This window comes from Miniopterus schreibersii (assembly GCF_964146895.1).
Source record: "Miniopterus schreibersii genome assembly, chromosome: 5".
Classification (NCBI taxonomy): Eukaryota; Metazoa; Chordata; class Mammalia; order Chiroptera; family Miniopteridae; genus Miniopterus; species Miniopterus schreibersii.
Window position 1 is genome coordinate 44,642,144 of NC_138106.1, and position 20,564 is coordinate 44,662,707.

The 20,564-nt window shown below is 34.1% G+C and overlaps 1 protein-coding gene across 9 annotated transcripts in view; it reads left to right on the top strand.

The window, feature by feature from the left end:
- Positions 1-20,564, top strand: part of DLG1 (discs large MAGUK scaffold protein 1) — a gene marked incomplete at its 5' end in the record, with an annotated part of 224,257 nt that overhangs the window by 201,059 nt on the left and 2,634 nt on the right. For all 9 annotated transcript variants that reach the window (XM_081137784.1, XM_081137780.1, XM_081137783.1 and 6 more), the window contains 3 exons: positions 616-717; positions 963-1,135; positions 11,938-12,047. In XM_081137784.1, coding sequence (XP_080993910.1) covers positions 616-717; positions 963-1,135; positions 11,938-12,047 — 385 coding nt within the window. The remainder of the gene's footprint in view (positions 1-615; positions 718-962; positions 1,136-11,937; positions 12,048-20,564) is intronic.

Sequence of the window (20,564 nt, forward strand, 5' to 3'; positions counted from 1 at the left end):
TACTACTGTGATTATATCACTTCTTCTTTTTTAATATTTTTTTATGTTTTTATTGATTTCAGAGAAAAAGGGAGAGGGAGAGAGATATAGAAACGTCAGTGATGAGAGTCATTGATGAGCTGTCTCCTGCACACCCCCTATTGGGGATCAAGCCCTAAACCTGGGCATGATCAAACCGTGATCTCCTGGATCATAGGTCGAGGCTCAACCACTGAGCCACGCTGGCCAGACTATATCACTTCTTCCTACTCAATTTTTCTTTGTCCTTCTTTGATCTGCTTCCTTACAATTTCTACTTCAAAACTGATCAGTAAACCATAGTACTGTGTTTTCTTATTTGTTATGAGATGGTGTTCGCAATGTACACAAACATTATCTGCTAAAATGCTGGATTTAACTTGGTTGAATTATCAATTCTGACTTCCAATAGGAAGTTGACTTAAGCCTAAGATCTTAGTGAAGGCTTATAAACTAGCAAGTTAGGCATCATTGGTGGAGAAAGGGGAAAAAATTATACATAACTGTTAAGGATACTTTGTTCTATGGTGAAATAAAATACATTGATATTTGTTTAGTGTTTATTCCTTTTAACATGCAGTTTATTTATCTTTATAGTTAATTACACTCGACCAGTGATCATATTGGGACCTATGAAAGACAGGATAAATGATGACTTGATCTCAGAATTTCCTGACAAATTTGGATCATGTGTTCCTCGTGAGTAACTCACATGAAAGTTCTTAATTATTGTTCTTAACATTTTGTCACTGGCTGTGGTAAAAGTAAACATCATTTTTTAATGGTTTATGTAGTTATTTTATCACTTATTCCTCTATCCTCCATATTATTGTCCTTTTTCAAATTTAAATTAACCTTTGGTGTGTTGAACTTTATAAGACAATTATTTAAGTAGGATTTGTTGTATTTTTAATACTTAACACTTAAAGTTTTTTCTATTAAAGATACAACTAGACCAAAGAGAGATTATGAGGTAGATGGAAGAGATTATCATTTTGTGACTTCAAGAGAACAGATGGAAAAAGATATCCAGGAACATAAATTCATTGAAGCTGGCCAGTATAACAACCATCTGTATGGGACAAGTGTTCAGTCTGTGCGAGAAGTAGCAGAAAAGGTAAGCATCAAAATGATCCCAGAATACAGTTTCTAAGTAGATATGCCCTTGATGGTATGAAAGAAAGATGGGATAGAAACTTTAATTCATATTTTTGAAAAAATACAAATGTTGCAGCATTTATTAGTTAATGTTACTAATTCAACTAAGTAATTTTAGGTGGCTAGATTTATCTTGTAAAATACAAGATAAAGAAGAATGACAAAATGAGGTAGAAATGATAACATGAATCTCTTTAAGAGGGAGGTTATTATTTTAAGGTTTGATACATTTACTAGAGATAGACCTTGTGTTTCCAACATCTAGCGTAATTAAGGAGTTAAGATCAGCAGTGTCAGTCAGTAAAAATGAACCAGATGTTCCGGATAAGTATAGTTGCTGCTGAAGTTGCAAAGGATATATGCAGTATAATACTATTTCTTTTAACTGAGACAAGATAGAAATTTCTCCTGAAGAGTCAATTAATAAAAGACAGTGTAAAAAATACTCAACAGTACTTTAACAGGAAGAGATCATCTGAAAGCATCCTTGAGGGTAGTATGATGACATTGAGTTAAAGGAGTTTTAAAGTGAAGCCAAAGTATGTCCCAGACATGGTACTATGCTTAAAACACTCCTTGGGTCTAGAAAATAAACATCAACAAGTTATTTTATACCTTCAAAACTAGTTGTTTAAGATTCAACCATAATACACCAACAAAACATAAAGCAGTAATTCAGCATATGAGTTTTCCATGTGTAAATGCTACATTTTCTATAAAATGTTTGGTTAATTCTGATTAATTAAAAAAAAATTTTAAATGGAAATGTTAGTGATGGCAAGGATTTTGGAAAATAGGAAATTTTAGATAATTGTTAGTGAGGATAGAAATTAAAAGAACTTCTGAGAACAGTTGGGCAGTAACTACTAAATGCACATATATTATGACTCAGAAATTCTACTTCTTGGAATCTTGGTAGAGATTCACACATGAGGATCCTGTATAAGGATGTTCCATAGTACTAACCACTTTATAATAGTGAAAAATTGGAATCAACAAAGGGAAGTAAATAATTAACTATTATTTATTCATGCAGTGGGATACAGCAGCTATAATGAATAAACTTAATATATGTACTAGTTAGGTATATCCACATTAATAGACCTCAAAATTATAATGAGTGCATGAAGTTGCAAAGGATATATGCAGTATGATACTATTCATGTAAACTTTTAATAACAAAGCCTATATAGTTTATGGATACATATTTAATAAACATAAAAACATGCTTGGGAATGATACACCTACTTCAGGAGTATTATACAGGCACTATCCAGTGGTTTTCCTTTGGGAAGAGAGGGAAGGAAATTGTAGCTTTAGTTTTTCTTTATAATGTTGTATTTCTTTCAAATTTATTAAAAATTCAAAAAACACACCCTCAACATAACTGAAAGACAGATACTATCCAAACTTCAAATTACTGGTAAATTAAAAAGTAAACAACAAATCACAGCAAGCTATTTCTTATGCAAACCTTATGGAGAAGAAAATACCTAGAAGTTCCACAAAATAGAAATATAATTAGTACTCAGATCACAATGCAAAAAAAAGCTGTAAGTTGTTAGAAAATTAAAAACAAAAAGTCCCGGACAACTGGAAATTTTAAAACCACCGGTTAACTCTTAAATGAAAGAGAAAATACAGAATTTCTTAAAAGTAATAACTAAAATAGCCCTAGCCAGCTTTGCTCAGTGGTTAGAGTGTTGCCCTCAGACTGAAGGGCCCCATGTTCGATTTTGCAGGCTCCAACCCTGGCCCCAGTTGGGGTGCATATGGGAGGCAACCAATTGATGTGTCTCTCTCACATCGATGCTTCTCACTCTCGCTCGCTCTCTCCCCCTCCCCTTCCACTCTCTCTGAAAAATCAATGGAGAAAATATCCTTGGATGAGGATTAAAAAAATAATAATAATGAAAATAATACATATCAGAATTCATGAGATACATTTAAAACAGTGATGAAAGGAAATTTACAACCTTAAAATTTTTTCCACACCAAAAAATGAATGAGAATAAACTAAATCCCAAGTCACATAGTATAAATAAAAGTGGAAATTATGTCGTATGCCAAAGGAAATAATAAAGATCAGAGAGGAAGCGAGTTAAAACAGAAAAGCAATAGTTAAAATATGGTTCTTTGACAAGATCAAAGTCATTGATAAACCTGTAAACAGACACAAATTACCAATATCAGGAATGAGAGAGATGACAGAAACTGCAGATGTTAAAAGGAAAAAATCAGAGAATATTAGAAACAACTATTTACCACTAAGTTAAACAATTTAGATGAAATGGATAAATTCCTTAGAAAAAATAAACTACTTAAGCTCACTCGGGTAGAAATAGATAATTTGAATAGACCTATATCTATTAAAGAAATTTATTTTTATTTAAAAACCTTCAAAGAAAACCCCAGGCCAAGATGACTTCCACTAATAAATTCTGCCAAACATTTAAGGAAGAAATAATACCCATTTTCTACCATAAAATTTAAAAGGTGGGAGTACTTCCCAAAACATTCTGAGAGTCCAGCATTACTCAGATTTCAAAACCTGGCAACACATTACCAAAAACTGCACACTGATATTCCTCGTGAATATAGATGCAAAAATTCTAAACAAAATTTTAGCAAATTGAATCTAACAGTATATAAAAAAGATAATATGTCATGACCAAGTAGTGTTTATCCAGTGAATGCAAAGTAAATTTAAATAATAGAAAATCAGTCAGTGTAACTCGTTATATTAAACTAAACAAGGAAGACCAGATGATCACCTGCATAGTTCAGGAAAAGGATTTGACAAAAATCAACATTCATTCTTGATTAAAACTTTCCGCAAACTTAAGAATAGAAGAGAACCTCCTCAAACTGATAAACAGCATTCCAAGAAAACCTACAGCTATCATCATACTTAATGATTTTAAAAAAAAAACATAAGGCTTTCCTCCTAAGATCAAAAATATGTCAAGGATATGCATTCTCACCACTTGTTTTTAACATTATATTAGAGTTTCTAGCCAGTACAGTAAGGCAAGAGAAAGAAATAAACGTCATCCAGGTTGTAAAGGAAGAAGTAAAATTGTCTTTATTTGAAGATGACATGACGGTCTATATAAAAAATTGGATAGAATCTACCAGTAGGGGAAAAAGCTACTAGAGCCCTGGCTGGTGTGACTCAATTGGTTGGAGCATCACAGGTTGCAGGTTTGAGTCCCAGTCAGGGCATATATTACCTGGGTTTCAGGTTCGACTACCAGTCAGGGTGCATATGGGAGGCATGTTTCTGTCTCACATTGATGTTTCTCTCTCTCTCTCTCTCTCTCTCTCTCTCTCTCTCTCTCTCTCTCTCTCCTCCCCCCTCTCTCTCCTCCCCTCGCCCCCCTCTCTCTCCCCTCCCCCCCTCCTTCTCTACTGCTCTCTCTCTATCCCCCCACAGTCTGGCCAAAGTAAAAAAAAATTTTTAAAGCTACTAAAACTAATAAATTTAGCAACATTGACAGATACAAAAATCAGTTGTATTTCTGTATACCAGACCACTCATAAATTGAAATTTTGAAAGCAATATTATTTACAGTGGCATCAAAAAATATTAAACATTTAGAGATAAAGCTGACAAAAGGTATTTAAAACCAATATACTGAAAACTACAAAGCATTGCTGAGTGAATTAAAGACCTAAATAAATGAAGAGATGCACCATGTTCATGGATTGAAGACTCAATATTGTTTAGATGTCATTTCTCTCCAAATTGAGCTTTAGACTCAGTACAACCCCAATCAAGTTCCCACCAGACCTTTTTGTAGAAATTGACGTGCAAATTCTAAAGTTTATATGGAAATGCAAAAGATCTAGAATAGTCGAAACACCCTTGAAGAACAAAAATGAAGGACTCACGGTGCTCAAATTTTTTTTTTTTAATATATCTTTATTGATTTCAGAGAGAGGAAAGGAGAGGGAGAGAGAGAGAGAGAGAGAGAAACATTAATGATGAGAGAGTCATTGATCAAGCCTGCAACCAGGGCATGTGCCCTGACCCGGAATCAAACCCGGATCGCCTGGATCCCAGGTCGACACTCAACCGCTGAGCCCTGCCCGGCCAGGCACGGTGCTCAGTTTTAAGACTATAAAAATACAGTAATCAGGTGTGGTACTGGCATGATGACAGACAAGTAGATCAGTAGAACATACTAGAGAACCCTTAAGTAAACCAACATATGTATGAATAACCCTGGATAAAGGTACAAAAGCAATTCAGTGGAGGAAGAGATAGTCTTTCAACAAATGGTGCTGGAACGATTGACTAGCCACACCTCATACCATGTAAAAAATTAACTCAAAATAGGTCATAAAACTATAAACCATCTAGAAGAAAATAGGAAAAAACCTACATGACTTTGGGTTTGGCAAGAATTTCTAAGGTAATATACCAAAAACAATCTATAAAAGAAAAAAATGATAAATTGGACTTCATAAAAAAAAAAAAAACACACACAAAAAAAAAACTACTGCTCTTGAAAAGATACAAGCCACATACTAGGAGAAAATATTTTCAAATCATATATCTCATAACAGACCTATATACAGAATATGTATAGAACTCTTACTACAACACAATAATAAAGACAAGTATCCCAATTTAAAAATTGGCAAAGGATTTGAAAAGACATTTCTCTAAAAAAGATACACAAATGACCAGAAAGCCCATGAAAAGATACTCAACATAATAACCATTCATTAGGGAAATAAACATTGAAATCATAATGAGGTGCCATTATACATTCATTAGAATGGTCAAATTTTTTAAAACTGACAAGTTTCAACAGAGACATGGAGCAATTGGAACTGTCATACACTTCTAGATGGGAATATAAAATGCTACAACCATTTTGAAAAAACAGTTTAAGCATGTATCTAACATATAATCCTCTTCTAGGTATTTATTTACCTAGGAGAAAAGAAAGCACATGTTCATACAAAGACTTGTATATGAATTTTCATAGAAGCTTTGTTTGTAATGGACAAAAACTGGAAACAACCCACATGTCCCTCAACTGACAAATGGATAAAGTGTAGTATATCCATGTAATACAATATTACTCAGCAATAAAAGGAAATAAACTATTGCTATACACAATGAAATGGATGAATCGCAAAATAGTTATGCTAAGTGGAATACATATTGAATAATTCTACTTCTATAAAGTTTTAGAAATGTCACACTATAATGACAGAAAACAGACTAGTGGTTGCTTGGGGAGGGGAGAGAGAGATTACAAAGAGGGATAAGGAAACTTTTGGTGGTGAATATGTTTATTATCTTGATTGTGTTGATGATGTTTAGGAATGTCAAAACTTATCAGATTGGCCCTAGCCAGTTTGGCTCAGTGTTTGGAGCATCGGCCCAAGGACTGAAGGGTCTCGGGTTCGATTCTGGTCAAGGGCACATACTTCAGTTGCGAGTTCGATCCCTGGCCCCAGTTGGGGGGTGCATGCGGGGAGCAGCTGATCGATTTCTCTCAGATCAATGTTTCTCTTTCTCTCCCTCTCCTTCCCTCCCTCCATTCCCCCCCCCACGCCCCCCTCTACTCTATGGGGGGGAAACAATTTATCAGATTGTGCTTTGGCTGGGTGGCTTAGTTGGTTGGAATGTCATCTGGTGCACCAAAAGATTACAGGTTCAATCCCCGGTCAGGGCGTGTGCGGGAAGCAACCAATCAGTGTTTCTCACATCAGTCTACTCTCTCCCTTCTCCTTTCTCCCCTCTCCCTTCTCTCTCTAAAAAAAAAATTAAAAAAAAAAAATTAAGAAACACATATCCTTGGGTGAGGATTTTAAAAAAAAGATTTCCCCAGCTGGTGTGGCTTAGCGGTTGAGCATCAACCTATGATTCAGAAGATTGAGATTCGATTTCTGGTCAGGGCACATGCCCAGGTTTCAGGCTCGATCCCCAATGGGGGGTGTGCAGGAGGCAGCCGATCTTTGACTCTCTTATCATTGATGTTTCTCTCTCTCTCTCTCCCTTTCCCTTCCTCTCTCTGAAATCAATAAAACAAATCAAATAAAATTTTAAAAACTTAGCAGATTGTATACAGGCATATGTCACAGATATTGCCGGTTTGGTTTCAGTCCACCACAATAAAGTAAATACTTAAATAAAGCAAGTCACACCAAATTTTTGGTTTCCCAGTGTATATCAAAGTTAACTTTATGCTATAAGGTAGTCTATTAAGTGTACAATAGCATTATGTTTTAATAATGTATGTACCTTAATTTTAAAATACTTTATTGCTAAAAAATGTTAATCATCATCTGAGCATTCAGCAAGTTGTAATCTTTCTGCTGTTGCCTTGATATTAATGAAAATATATTATCTGCAAAGTATAATAAAGCATAGCCCAGTAAAATGAGGTATGCCTGTACTTTAAATGCATGCAGTTTATTGTATGTCAGTTATGCCACAATCAAGCTCTTTAAAAATCAACTGACAGTCCTCCTGGTGTTTGGGGGAGAAAGAGCACTTATACCTTTAATTTTATATTCTTTCTGAGCTACTTATTTTTTTGTCACTTGCATATATTCTTTTTATAATAAAAATAAGTTTTTAAAACAAATTAATAAGGTAGAGAATGGAAAAACAAGATCTAAAAAAAATTTAACACTAGCTAATCTGATTTTTATTCAAAGGAAAAAATACAAATAATAGAAATAGGAACTGATAATGGGACATAATCATTGAATTATTATGAAATCATAAAAGACTACTTTGGATATCTTTACATAAATAAATTTTAAAACTTAGTTGAGATGGATAATTTTCTAAGAGAATATAATACTGACCTATTAGAAATGGAAAATTTCAGAGATGGAAAGATTTCTTTAGAAGAAATAGAGTAAGTTATCAAGGAACTACCCCCAGATAAGCACCAGACCCCAATGACTTCACAGGGAGAATTCTACCAAACCTGCAGAGGTTAGATTGTCATAAAACTTCATAAACTGTTCAAGAGCATACTTTTTGTGAAGCAAGTACTGTATAATATTGATACCTAAACCTGATGAGTACAGGAAAAATCATAGATAATATCACTTAAAAATATTAATGCGAAAGTGTTAAATATTTTAGCAAACAGAATCCAGTACCACCTTACAAAAACAATATACCATAAGCAAATGGAATTAAAGGATTTTAAAGTCAGCTCACTGTTAGGAAATCCATTAATGTGATCTACCACATTAACAGATCTAAAGAGAAAAATCATGTATTCATAGATACCAAAAAAGTTCTGGTAGGATTTAATACCTTTTTGGGGGGTAGGGGGCTCAAAAATACAGAGATTGGTATTATTTTTGATAAAGAAAACTGGAGAGAGATTGAAATAGATGGATGGATATTCTTAGTGTTAAATCCTTAAATGGGAGAAACACGAGGCAATTCCATTATGATGAGGAACTAAGCAAGGATGTCCATTAGCTCCAGTACTACTTAACATATTCATTGTATACAAGGTATTAGTGCTTTAGACAAGAAAAATCAATTAGAAACATAAGAATTGGAAAAGAAGTAAAACTATATTTTTAGATAATATAGTATACCTGGGAAAACATACAATCTGTTATAAAATTTATTTTCTAAAATAAATTATAAATGTATGAAATTAAAGGGTATTATAAAATGAAAGAAAATAAAAACTAAAGTAGCAGTATACAAAATTAATATGCAGAAATGAATAGCCTTCATTTACATGAATAATAACCAGTAAGAAGATAATGATAGATAAAAACCATTTATAATATAAGAAATAGAATATAAAATACTTAGTAAATTTAATAAGAGATATGCAGACTTATATGAGAAATCTATAAGAAACTCCTGGAAGATAGAATATTAGACTTGAAGAAATGGAAAAACATCCCTTGTCCTTAACTAACACAACTTAATATTGTAAAGCTGTCACTTCTGTCTAAGATAATTTATATATGAACACAACCCCAGTAAAAAATAACCTACCAGTTTTTTTATGGGGCTTGACAAGTCAAATTGAAGTTTTTGTGAAAAGCGAGAACAACACAAAAAAGCTACAGGGGATTCCAGCCCTGCCAAATATTAAAGCATACTATATAAACTCTTTTTAATTAAAACAGTATGGTACTGACACATGAATAGACAAACAGACCAGTAGAATAGAAAAGAGAATCCAGGAAAGACCCAAATACATATGAAAATACAGTATATGACGAAGGTGCAATCTCCAGTCACTGGGGCTTTTAATAAAAGACTTTTTGATAAATACTGCTGGGACAACTGGAAAATAATTAATTAATTAGCTAATTTAATTAAAACCATACTTCATACCATACACAAAAGTTGGCTCTAATACTATTGACAGAAGAAAATATAACTTGGTCATAGTGCAAGTTTTTAACCATGAATTTAAATTCAGATGCTTTAATAAAAGACTGATAAATTTGACCATATTAAAAATAAAAATGAATTTTACTTGGCAAAAAAAAACTTTTCCAAAAACTATTGGAAAACACTATATTACCAAGGTCATAAAACAACTGACAGAAAAAATTTGGAATATCAGCAAAGGGCTGATATTCCAAATATATAAAGAACTCTTAAAAATTAAGGAAATAGAGATTTAAAAATCTAATAGAAAAATGGACAAAAGCTATGTATACACAATTCACACAAAAATAAGATATAGACATAATAAATTAGAAACTAATGAGATTGGTTACCTACAGAGGAAGAGGTGGAAAGGATGGGAGATTGGGAATGAGGTAGAAGGGATGGATGTGTGACATTTCTTCAGGTATACCTTTTTATATAATGTTGACTTTTAGAACTATGTTAACATTTTATATATTTAAAAAAGTAAAAAGGGAAGGTGATGGAATGCAAAATGATATACTAACAGGAACTAAATTAATCTAACTAGATTTCAAATAAATAACTGCATTAAAGAGAGGAAGGGAGGGGAGGAGAGTCTTAATCCTAATAATCCTGAACCACAGGCTAAATACAAAAAGACCTGTAAGCAAATATTGAACTCTACATTTGTTTTTCAGAGAGGTATGAGCTAACAGTTGTGAAACAAATGTGTATTCTAGAGTTTAGCAAACTAATATATTGACAATAATGAGAGCCAGGTTTCTTACTGTTAGAGAAGTGATTTTAGAAATATGGAAAGGGGAGAGGGTAGACTGAACTATAATAATTGAATTGGAATTAGAGTTACAAATATAATACCATTCATCCTAATATGAATAGATGAAGCAATAGAGGTGTGTATATACATATCTGTATGTTTCCTTGCACTCTCCCCTAAAAATGATGACTCCTCATTAAACAATGAAAATATCTAGTGCCTAGAACTTGACTTTAAACTCTCATTCTCCATTTTAAAAAATGCAGAACTCCTTGAAGAAAAAATCTAGAACCCCTTGAAGGCCTGAGACCAGGAAGGTACAAGATGAGCCTAGAACATATTCTGTTCTAAAAAATTAGAAAGTGCTTTCAAAATAATAAGGATGTGTCAAAAAGACAAAGAAACCAACCTGTAGGATCCTCCAAAGGCCACATCTGGATAATTAAAATAAATGATATTAACTGATTATAACATAGAGAATAAAATAAGAATCTAAGATTCCATAATGGTATAGATGATAGGTGATGATGATAGATGATAAACAGATAGATAGATGATGATGATGATGAAGATAGATAGATGATAGATAGATAGATAGATAGATAGATAGATAGATAGATAGATAGATAGATAGATAGATAGATAGATGATAGATAGATAAGCTTTTTTTAAATCTCTCACTTATTAGGTTAAGTAATGTACTTAACCTCCCTGCATCTCAGTTGCTTTATCTGTAAAATGGAGAAATTAACAGTATACCCACCTCTTAGGGTTGTTGTGAGGATTAAATAAGCACTCTGTGATATTAACTATCATCACCAACATTAATATACTTAAGTATAAGGCAACATGTATTAGAATTTTAAATTTAAATAGTCACATTTGGCTAGTGACTATGTGGCCTATCTATCATCTGTCTATCTACCTACCTACCTACCTACCTACCTACCATCTATCTATCTGTTTATCATCTGTCATCATCACCTATCATCTATACCATTATGGACTCTTAGATTCTTATTTTATTCTCTGTGTTATAATCAGTTAATATCAGTGAATTTAAGCATGTCAGAAAAGTGTCTTAAATCTAGAACTGAGTTTCCCAAATGTCAGTGTGATAAAGTTTTTGCTAGTTCCCCAGTAAAATGAGGAAAAAGAGTAGTGGTAGTGAGGTTTTATAAATTTAAAATTTATTCCATTTTAAAAGTTCTCCTTTATTCTAGGCTTCTTCTTATTGAGCGTATATTCTTTTATGAGATGATGGTTATGGTAAAATGGTAGCTTAGGATTTTTTTTAATTCCCTTCAGCAAAATAAAAGATAGGAACCCCATATTGGTTGCCATTTTGAGAGATTACTGATCTATAAAAGCTAAGAGTAAGGGAACTGTATTTTCATTCCTTTTTAAATGTAATGTTTGAGAATGGGAAATTAATTATTCGTAGTCATTATTCATTGTCTTTATTTAATTTGCTAACAGAAATGACAAGTTTGCTTAAAGTGAACAGGATCCAAACATAGTTCAGATTCTGTACCTGTAGGAAATGTACCTTTGCTATACTTGAAATATTTGGTTCATTTGTGTTTCTTTATTCTTTCTATTTTAGGGCAAACACTGTATCCTCGATGTGTCTGGAAATGCCATAAAGAGATTACAGATTGCACAACTTTACCCAATCTCCATTTTTATTAAACCCAAATCCATGGAAAATATCATGTAAGTGAAATAAGACACAGGCTCTAACTAGAAATCCAGTCTCTATCATTTATTAGATTAAGTAATTTACTTAAACACCCTGCATCTCAGTTCCTTTATCTGTAAAATGGAGAAATTAGCAGTATACCCACCTCTTAGGGTTGTTGTGAGGATTAAGTAAGCACTCTGTGATATTAACTATCATCACCACCAACATTAATATACTGAAGTATAAGGGAACGTGTATTAGAATTTTAAATTTAAATAGTCACATTTGGCTAGTACCTACTGAATGGAGCAGCAGTACAGATCTGAGTAACCATTAAGAGAATAAAATGATGTATAACTACTTACCTAATAGAGGGCAAGAAATACAATTGAGCCCAGCCAGCGTGGCTCAGTGGTTGAGCATCAACCTATGATCCAGGAGATTCCAGTTCATTTCCCCGTCAGGGCACATGCCCAGGTTGTGGGCTCAACCCCCAGTGGGGGTCATGCAGGAGGCAGCCAATCAATGACTCTCTCATCATTGATGTTTCTATCTCCCTCTCCCTTCCTCTCTCTGAAATCAACAGAGACATATTTTTTTAAGAAAGAAAACTGAAAGAAAAGAGCAAATAAAAACGTGTTATAGGTGGGGCAAAAAGAACACAGATAGTAATATGGTATAAATGAACCCAAATATTTTATCAATTAAATGTTAGATTAAGTAGCCCAATTATAAAACAAAGATTATCAGAATGGATGAAGAAAAAACAAATGTTGCTTTTGTAGAATAGGAAAAAATATTTTCTACTCTTCTAGGTTCTGAGCAGGGTCTCTGTAACAAAAGACAAATTAACAAGCAAAAAAGCATAGAGATTTATTTAATTTTTTTGTGGCATGGAAGCCTTCATAAGGAAATGAAGACCCAAAGAAATGGTTAAACCTGAGCGTTTTTATACTAGGTTTAACTAAGAGTAGAAAGTCACAAGAAAATGTGATAAAACCATAGGATATGAGCTAATACTGGTAAATTAGAGGAAACTTAGCAAGGCCTGTTCATTCAAACTCCTCTCAGCATCCCTCCATCTTCAGAGATGCGATGTTCCTTTTCTTCATGTATAGGGAGGTCATCTCAGATCACATGAGGATCTTATGACCTACTTCAGGGGAAGGTCAGAGTTATTCCTGCACCTGCCATTTTTCAAATTCCTTCATCTTTTTCCCCCCTTCTTTATTTTATTTTATTTTATTCTTAATTTAACTTTATTGTTGAAAGTATTACAGATATCCCCTTTTTCCCCCCATTAATCCCCCCAACCTGCATCCGCCCCCCAAGCCTTTACCACACTATTGTCTGTGTCCATGGGTTATGCATATATACATATAAGTTCTCTTATTAATCTCTCCCCACTCCCCCACCCCCGCCTTCCCACTGAGATTCATCACTCTGTTCCATGCTTCTGTGTCTCTGGATCTGTTTTGTTCTTCAGTCTATTTTGTTTATTAGATTCCACATATGAGTGAGATCATGTAAAACTGAATCAGGAAGAATCAGAAAACTTGAATAGGCTAATAACTAATGAAATCGAAGCAGCAATAAATAAAACTCCCAGCAAAGAAAAGCCCTGGTCCGTATGGCTTCACAGGGGAGCTCTCTAATTCTTTAAGTTGTAGGGTTAGATAGTTTACTAAAAAATTTTCTTGTTTTTTGAGGTAGGCCTGTAGCGCTATGAACTTCCCTCTTAGGACTGCTTTTGCTGTGTCCCATAGATTTTGGGTGGTTGTGTGTTCATTTTCATTTGTTCCAGGAAGTTTTTGATTTCTTTCTTGATCTTATTGGTAACCCATTAGTTGTTTAATAACATGCTATTTAGCTTCCATGTGTTTGTATATTTTTCCTGTAGTTGATTTCTTATTTCATGCCCTTGTGATCTGAGATGCTTGATATTATTTCATTCTTCTTCAACTTGTAGAGACTTGTTTTGTGTCCTAACATGTCTGTTTTTAAGATTGACCCATGTGCACTTGAGAGGAATGTATATTCTGCAGCTTTGCAATGAAATGTTCTGTAAATATCAATTAAGTCTATCTAATGTAGCGTGCCATTTAGAGTCACTGTTTCTGGGTTGACTTGTTGTCTGGAAGATCTTTCCAATGAAGTCAATGGGGTGTTAAAGTCCCCTAGTATGACTGTATTGCTGTTGATCTCTCCCTTAAAGTCCTGAAAGTTATTATTGATAGGTCCTTATTTATTGCCATTTTAATTCCTTATGCCTATGTTTCTCTCTCTATTTCTTCTATTATTACAGCACTCCCTTTAACATTTCTTGCAATGCTTCTATTTCTACTTCTAATTACAACAGTCCCTTTAACATTTCCTCCAGTGCTGGTTTGGTGGTGATAAACTCCTTTAGGCTTTTTTTGTCTTGGAAGCCCATCTGTTTTGAATGATAGCCTTGCTGGATAGAGTAGTCTTTGTTTCAGATCCTTGTTTTGCATTACCTTGAATACTTGGTGCCTTTCCCTTTGGCCTATAGTTTCTGATGAGAAGTTAGCTGACAGCCTTATGGGAGTTCCTTTGTAGGGAACAGATTGCTTTTCTCTTGCTGCCTTTAAGATTCTCTCTTTGTCTTGAATTTTTGGCATTTTAAGTATGATGTATCTGGGCGTGGGCCTCTTTGGATTCTTCTTGCTTGGGACTTCTCAGTGACTCCTGAACTTGTGTGACTTTTTCCTTCACCAGGCTAGGGAAGTTTTGTGCCATTATTTCTTCAAACAGGTTCTCTAACCCTTGCTTCCAACCTCTCTGTCTCTCCTATGATGCAAATATTGTTATGTTTCATGTTGTCACACAGCTCCCTTAGACTGTCCTCCTCCTTTTTAATTGTTTTTTCTTTTTGGGTCTCTGATTGAGTGATTTTTTTCCACTCTCTCTTCTAATTTGCTGATCCAATCCTCAGCTTCCTCTAATCTGTTTATTCCATTCAATGTATTCTTTATTTCTGCTGTCATTCTTCATTTCTGACTGGTCATTTTTCATAGTTTCCATAGTGGCCATTCTGACAGGTGTTACCTCATTGTGGTTTTAATTTGCATCTCTCTGATGATTAGTGATGTTGAACATTTTTTCATATGTCTCTTAGCCATTTGTATGTCCTCTTTGGAGAAGTGTCTATTTAGGTCCTTTGCCCATTTTTTAATTGGATTGTTTGTCTTCCTTTTGTTAAGTTGTATGAGTTCCTTATATATTTTGGATATTAACCCTTTATCCGATGTTTCGCTGGCAAATATGTTCTCCCATGCAGTGGGCTCCCTTTTCATTTCATTGATGGTTTCTTTTGCTGTGCAGAAGCTTTTTATTTTGATGCAGTCTTATTTGTTTATTTTCTCCTTAGTTCCTCTTGCCCTAGGAGATGTATCAGGAAACATATTGCTACAAGAGATGTCTGAGATTTTGCTGCCTATGTTTTCCTCTAGGGTTTTTATGGGTTCATGTCTTACATTTAAGTCTTTTATCCATTTTGAATTTACTTTTGTGTATGGTATAAGTTGGTTGTCTAGTTTCATTTTTTTGCATGTACCTGTCCAGTTTTTTCAACACCATTTATTGAAGAGACTGCCTTTATTCCGTTGTAGGTTCTTGCCTCCTTTGTCAAATATTAAATGACCATGATGGCATGGGTCAATTTCTGGGTTCTCTGTTCTGTTCTACTGATCTATATGTCTGTTCTTGTGCCAGTACCAGGCTGTTTTGATTACAGTGGCTTTGTAGTATAACAATATTTGGTATTGTGATCCCTCCAACTTTGTTCTTCTTTCCCAAGATTGCCGTGGCTGTTCAGGGTGTTTTTTGGTTCCATATAAGTTTTCGAAGTGTTTGTTCTAGATCTGTGAAATATGCTGTTGGTATTTTAATATGGATTGCATTGAATTTATAGATTGCTTTGGGTAGTATGGACATTTTAATAATATAAATTCTTCTAAGCAATGAACATGGTATATTTTTCCATTTGTTTACATCTTCCTCTGTTTCTTTTTTCAGTGTCCTGTAGTTTTCTGAGTAAAGGTCTTTTACATCTTTGGTTAAGTTTACTCCTAGGTATCTTATTTTTTTAGTTGCAATGGTAAGTGGGATTGTTTTTTTAGTTTCTTTTTTTCTTTTTTTTTTAAATATATCTTTATTGATTTCAGAGAGATAGAAACATCAATGATGAGAGAGTCATTGATCAGCTGCCTCCTGCACGCCCCCAACTGGGGATCGAGCCCACAACCCAGGCATGTGCCCTGACTGGGAATCGAACCCTGATCGCCTGGATCCTAGGTCGACGCTCAACCGCTGAGCCTTGCCCAGCAGGCTAGTTTCTCTTTCTGAGAGTTCATTATTGGTGTATAAAAATGCCATCGATTTCTGGGTGTTAATTTGTATCCAATAGATTTTAAAAGATGAATATCATGAAAGTGTCTTATCTGATTACAACAGATTGAATTTAGAAATCAATAGCAAAATTAAGACTGGAAAATTGACAAAATTGTGAAAATTAACTCTCTTAAACAACCGGTGGATCAAAGAAGAAATCCTGTGAGATATTATAAAATATTTAGAGATGAATGAAAATGATAACAACATATCAAAACTTATGGGACACAGCAAAAGCAGTGCTAAGGGGGCAATTTATAGCTATAAATGCTTACATTAAACAAGAAAGATGTCAAATTAACAACCTAACTATAACTTACAGAACTAGAAAAAGAAGAACAAACTAAACCCAAAGCTAATAGAAGGAAGGGAATAAAGATTAGGGCAGAGATCAACAAAATAGAGAATAGAAAACAATAAAGAAAAGTCAGTGAAATCAAAAGTTGGTTCTTTGAAAAGACCAACAAAAAATGACAAATCTTTAGCTAGATGGATTAAGGAAAAAGAAGACTCAAACTACTAGAATATGAAATGAAAGCGGGGACATTACTGCTGATTGTACAGAAACAAAATCATAAGAGTACTGTAAACAATTGTGCTCCAAAAAAATGGATAACCTAGATGGAAACACAAACCTACCAAGACTAAAAGCACAAGGAAATAGAAAGTCTGAATCAACCTATAACTAGTAAGGAAACTGAATCAGTAATTAAAAACTCCCAACAAAGGAACGCTCTGAACCAGATGTTTTCAGTGGTGAATTTTACCAAACATTTAAAAAAGCTCTAATGCCAATTCTTCTCAAACTTTTCCCAAAAATTGAAGAGGGAATATTTCCTAACTCATTCTGTGAAAGCAGTATTAGCCTAATACAAAGACACTACAAGAAAAGAAAACTACATTATGAACATTGATGCAAAAATCCTCAACATTATATTAGCAACCCAAATTCAGAAGTATATTAAAAGGATTATACACCATAACCTAGTAGGATTTATTCTTGGAATGCAAGGATGATTCGACATATGAAAATCAGTCAACATAATAAACCACATCAGCCCGGCTGAGCGTGGCTCAGCAGTTGAGCGTCAACCTAGGATCCAGGCAATCGGGGTTCAATTCCTGGTCAGGACACATGCCCAGGTTGTGGGCTCGATCAATGACACTCTCATCATTGATGTTTCTATCTCGCTCTCTCCCTCTCCTTTCGTCTCTCTGAAATCAATAAAAATATATTCTTTTTAAAATAATAATAAAAAAATAATAATAAACCACATCAGTAAAATGAAGGGGAAAATCCACACAATCATCTCAACTAATTCAGGTATAGCATTTGACAATATTCAACACCTTTTTATGATAAAAACACTCAACAAAATAGAAAGAGAAGGAAACTACTTCAATATAAAAGCCATGAATGAAAAACCTGCAGTAAACATTACACAGTAAAAGAGTGAAAGCTTTTTCTCTAAGGTCAGGAACAAGGCAAGGATGTCTGCTTTTCACCATTTCTATTTAACATGGAAGTTCTGGCCAGATCAAAGAAAAAAAACTGGGTAAGAAAAAAAAAATGAAAGACATCCAGACTGGAAAGGAAGAAGTAAAATTATCTTTATTTTCAGATGATACGATCTTATCTGTAGAAAACTTCAAAAGACACCACATAAAAGCTATTAGAACTAATTCAACGAAGTATAGTAGCATTCTAAGTCAACGCACAAAAGTCAATTGCATTTCTATACACAGACCATGAATAATCTGAAAATGAAATTACAAAAACAGTTCCATTTACAGTAGCATCAAAAAAAAAAATAGAATGCTTAGGAATTAACCAAGGTGAAAGACTTGTACAATGAAAACTACAAAATACTGAAGAAATTAAAGAAACATAAATAAAAACACATTCCATGTGCATGGATTAGAAAGAAGACCTAATTGTTAAAATGTCAAACATTTTCAAAACAATCTACAGATATGATGCAGTGCAATCCCTATCAAAATCCAAATGACATTTTTTGCAGAAGTAGAAGAACCCATACTAAAATTCATACGGATTCTCAAGAGACCAAATAGCCAAAACAATCTTTTAAAAGAACAGAAAAACTTGAAGACTCACACTTCCCAATATCAAAACTTACTACAAAGCTGCAGTAATCATGACAGTGTGGCATTGACCTAAAGATAGACATATACACCAATGGAATGGAATAGAGAGCTCAGAAATAAACCCTCACATATATAATGTGATTTTTAATAAGGATGCAAGACCACTCAAAGGAAAAAAACAGTCTTCAACAAATGATGCTGGGAAAACTGGATACCCATCTGCAGAAGAATGAAGTTGGACCCTTACACAAAAACTAACTCAAAATGGACCAATGACCTAAATGTAAGACAGTAAAACTCTTGGGATAAAACATAGGACAAAAGCTTCACAACATTGGATTTGGCAATGATTTCTTGGTTATGACTTCAAAGGCATAGGTAACAAAAGAATAAAAAAGATTAGACTTGCCCTGGCTGGGTGGCTGTTAGTTGGAACCTGCACCAGGAGGTTGCAGGTTCAGTTCCTTGTCAGGACACATACGTAGGTTGAGGGTTTGATCCCCTGTCCGAGGCACGTATGGGAGGCAGCCTATTGATGTTTCGCTCTCATACTGATGTTCTCCCCTGCCCAATCAATGGAAACATATTCTTGGGTGAAGATTAAAAAAAAAAATTAAACCTCATAAATACTTAAAATTTTTTTCTGTATCAAAAGACACAATATACAAAGTAAAAAGGCAACCCACAGAATGGGAGAAAGTATTTGCAAATCGTATATCTGATAAAGGATTAATATCCAGAATATATAGAGAACTTCTAAAACTCAGTAGGAAAACAACCTAATTCAAAAATGGGCGGAGGGCTTGAATAAACCTTTCTCCAAAGAAGATATACAAATGAACAGTAGACATAAAAATATGCTTAACATCACTGTTCACTAGGGAAATAAAAATCAAAACTACAGTGAGATACCACCTCGCATATACTAGGATGGCTACTATTAAACAAAACAGCCCGGCCGGGCGTGGCTCAGCGGTTGAGCGTCGACCTGGAATCCAGGCGATCAGGGTTTGATTCCTGGTCAGGGCACATGCCGGGGTTGAGGGCTCGATCAATGACTCTCTCATCATTGATGTTTCTGTCTCTCTCTCTCCCTCTCCTTTCCTCTCTCTGAAATCAATAAAGATATATTTAAAAAAAAAACAAGTGCTGGCAGTGATGTGGAAAAATTGGAACTCCTGTGCGTTGTTGGTAGAAATGTAAAATGGGTCATCGACTATGGAAATAGTATGGTATGGCAATTCTTCAAAAAATTAAAAATAGAATTGCCGTGTAATGCAACAATTCCACTTCTGGGTATATACACACAAGAATTGAAATCAGAGTCTTGAAGAGATATTTGTACACTCGTGTTCATAGTAGCATTATTCACAGTAGCTAACATGGAAGAAACCTAAATGTTCATTGAGGGGTGAATGGATAAGGAAATGTGGTATATACATACAAAGAAAGGAAATTCTGCAATAGGGTACAACGTGGATGAACCTTGAGGACGTTATGCTAAAAGTAAAATAAGTCAGTCACAAAAAGACAAATACCGTATGATTCCACCTACATGAGGTACTTAAAGTTCCCAAAGTCATAACAGATAGAAAATATAATGGTGGTCACCAGGGGCTGGGGGAGGCAAGAATAGAGTTGTTTTTAATAAGTCTTGTGTTTTGGTTTTACAAAATGAAAAGAATTATAGGGAAGGATGGTGGTGATGGTTGCACAACAACCTGAAGGAAGGTGCTAATGCTCCTGAACTGTACATATAAAAATGATTAAAATGGTAACCTTTATGTTAGGTACATTTTACCACAATTTTTGGTTAATTTTTTTAATCACTGTAGTGTACCACAGTAACAGATTTTAGTAATAAAAGCATGATCATTTTAATAAATACAGAAAAAGTATTTGATAAAATTAACATCTCTTCATGACAAAAACATTTTAAAAACTGAATAGAAGGGAAATTCCTTATCAAGATTGATAAGTGAAATATTGAAAGCTTTCCTACTTTTTTTTTTATTTGGGTTTTTTTTTAT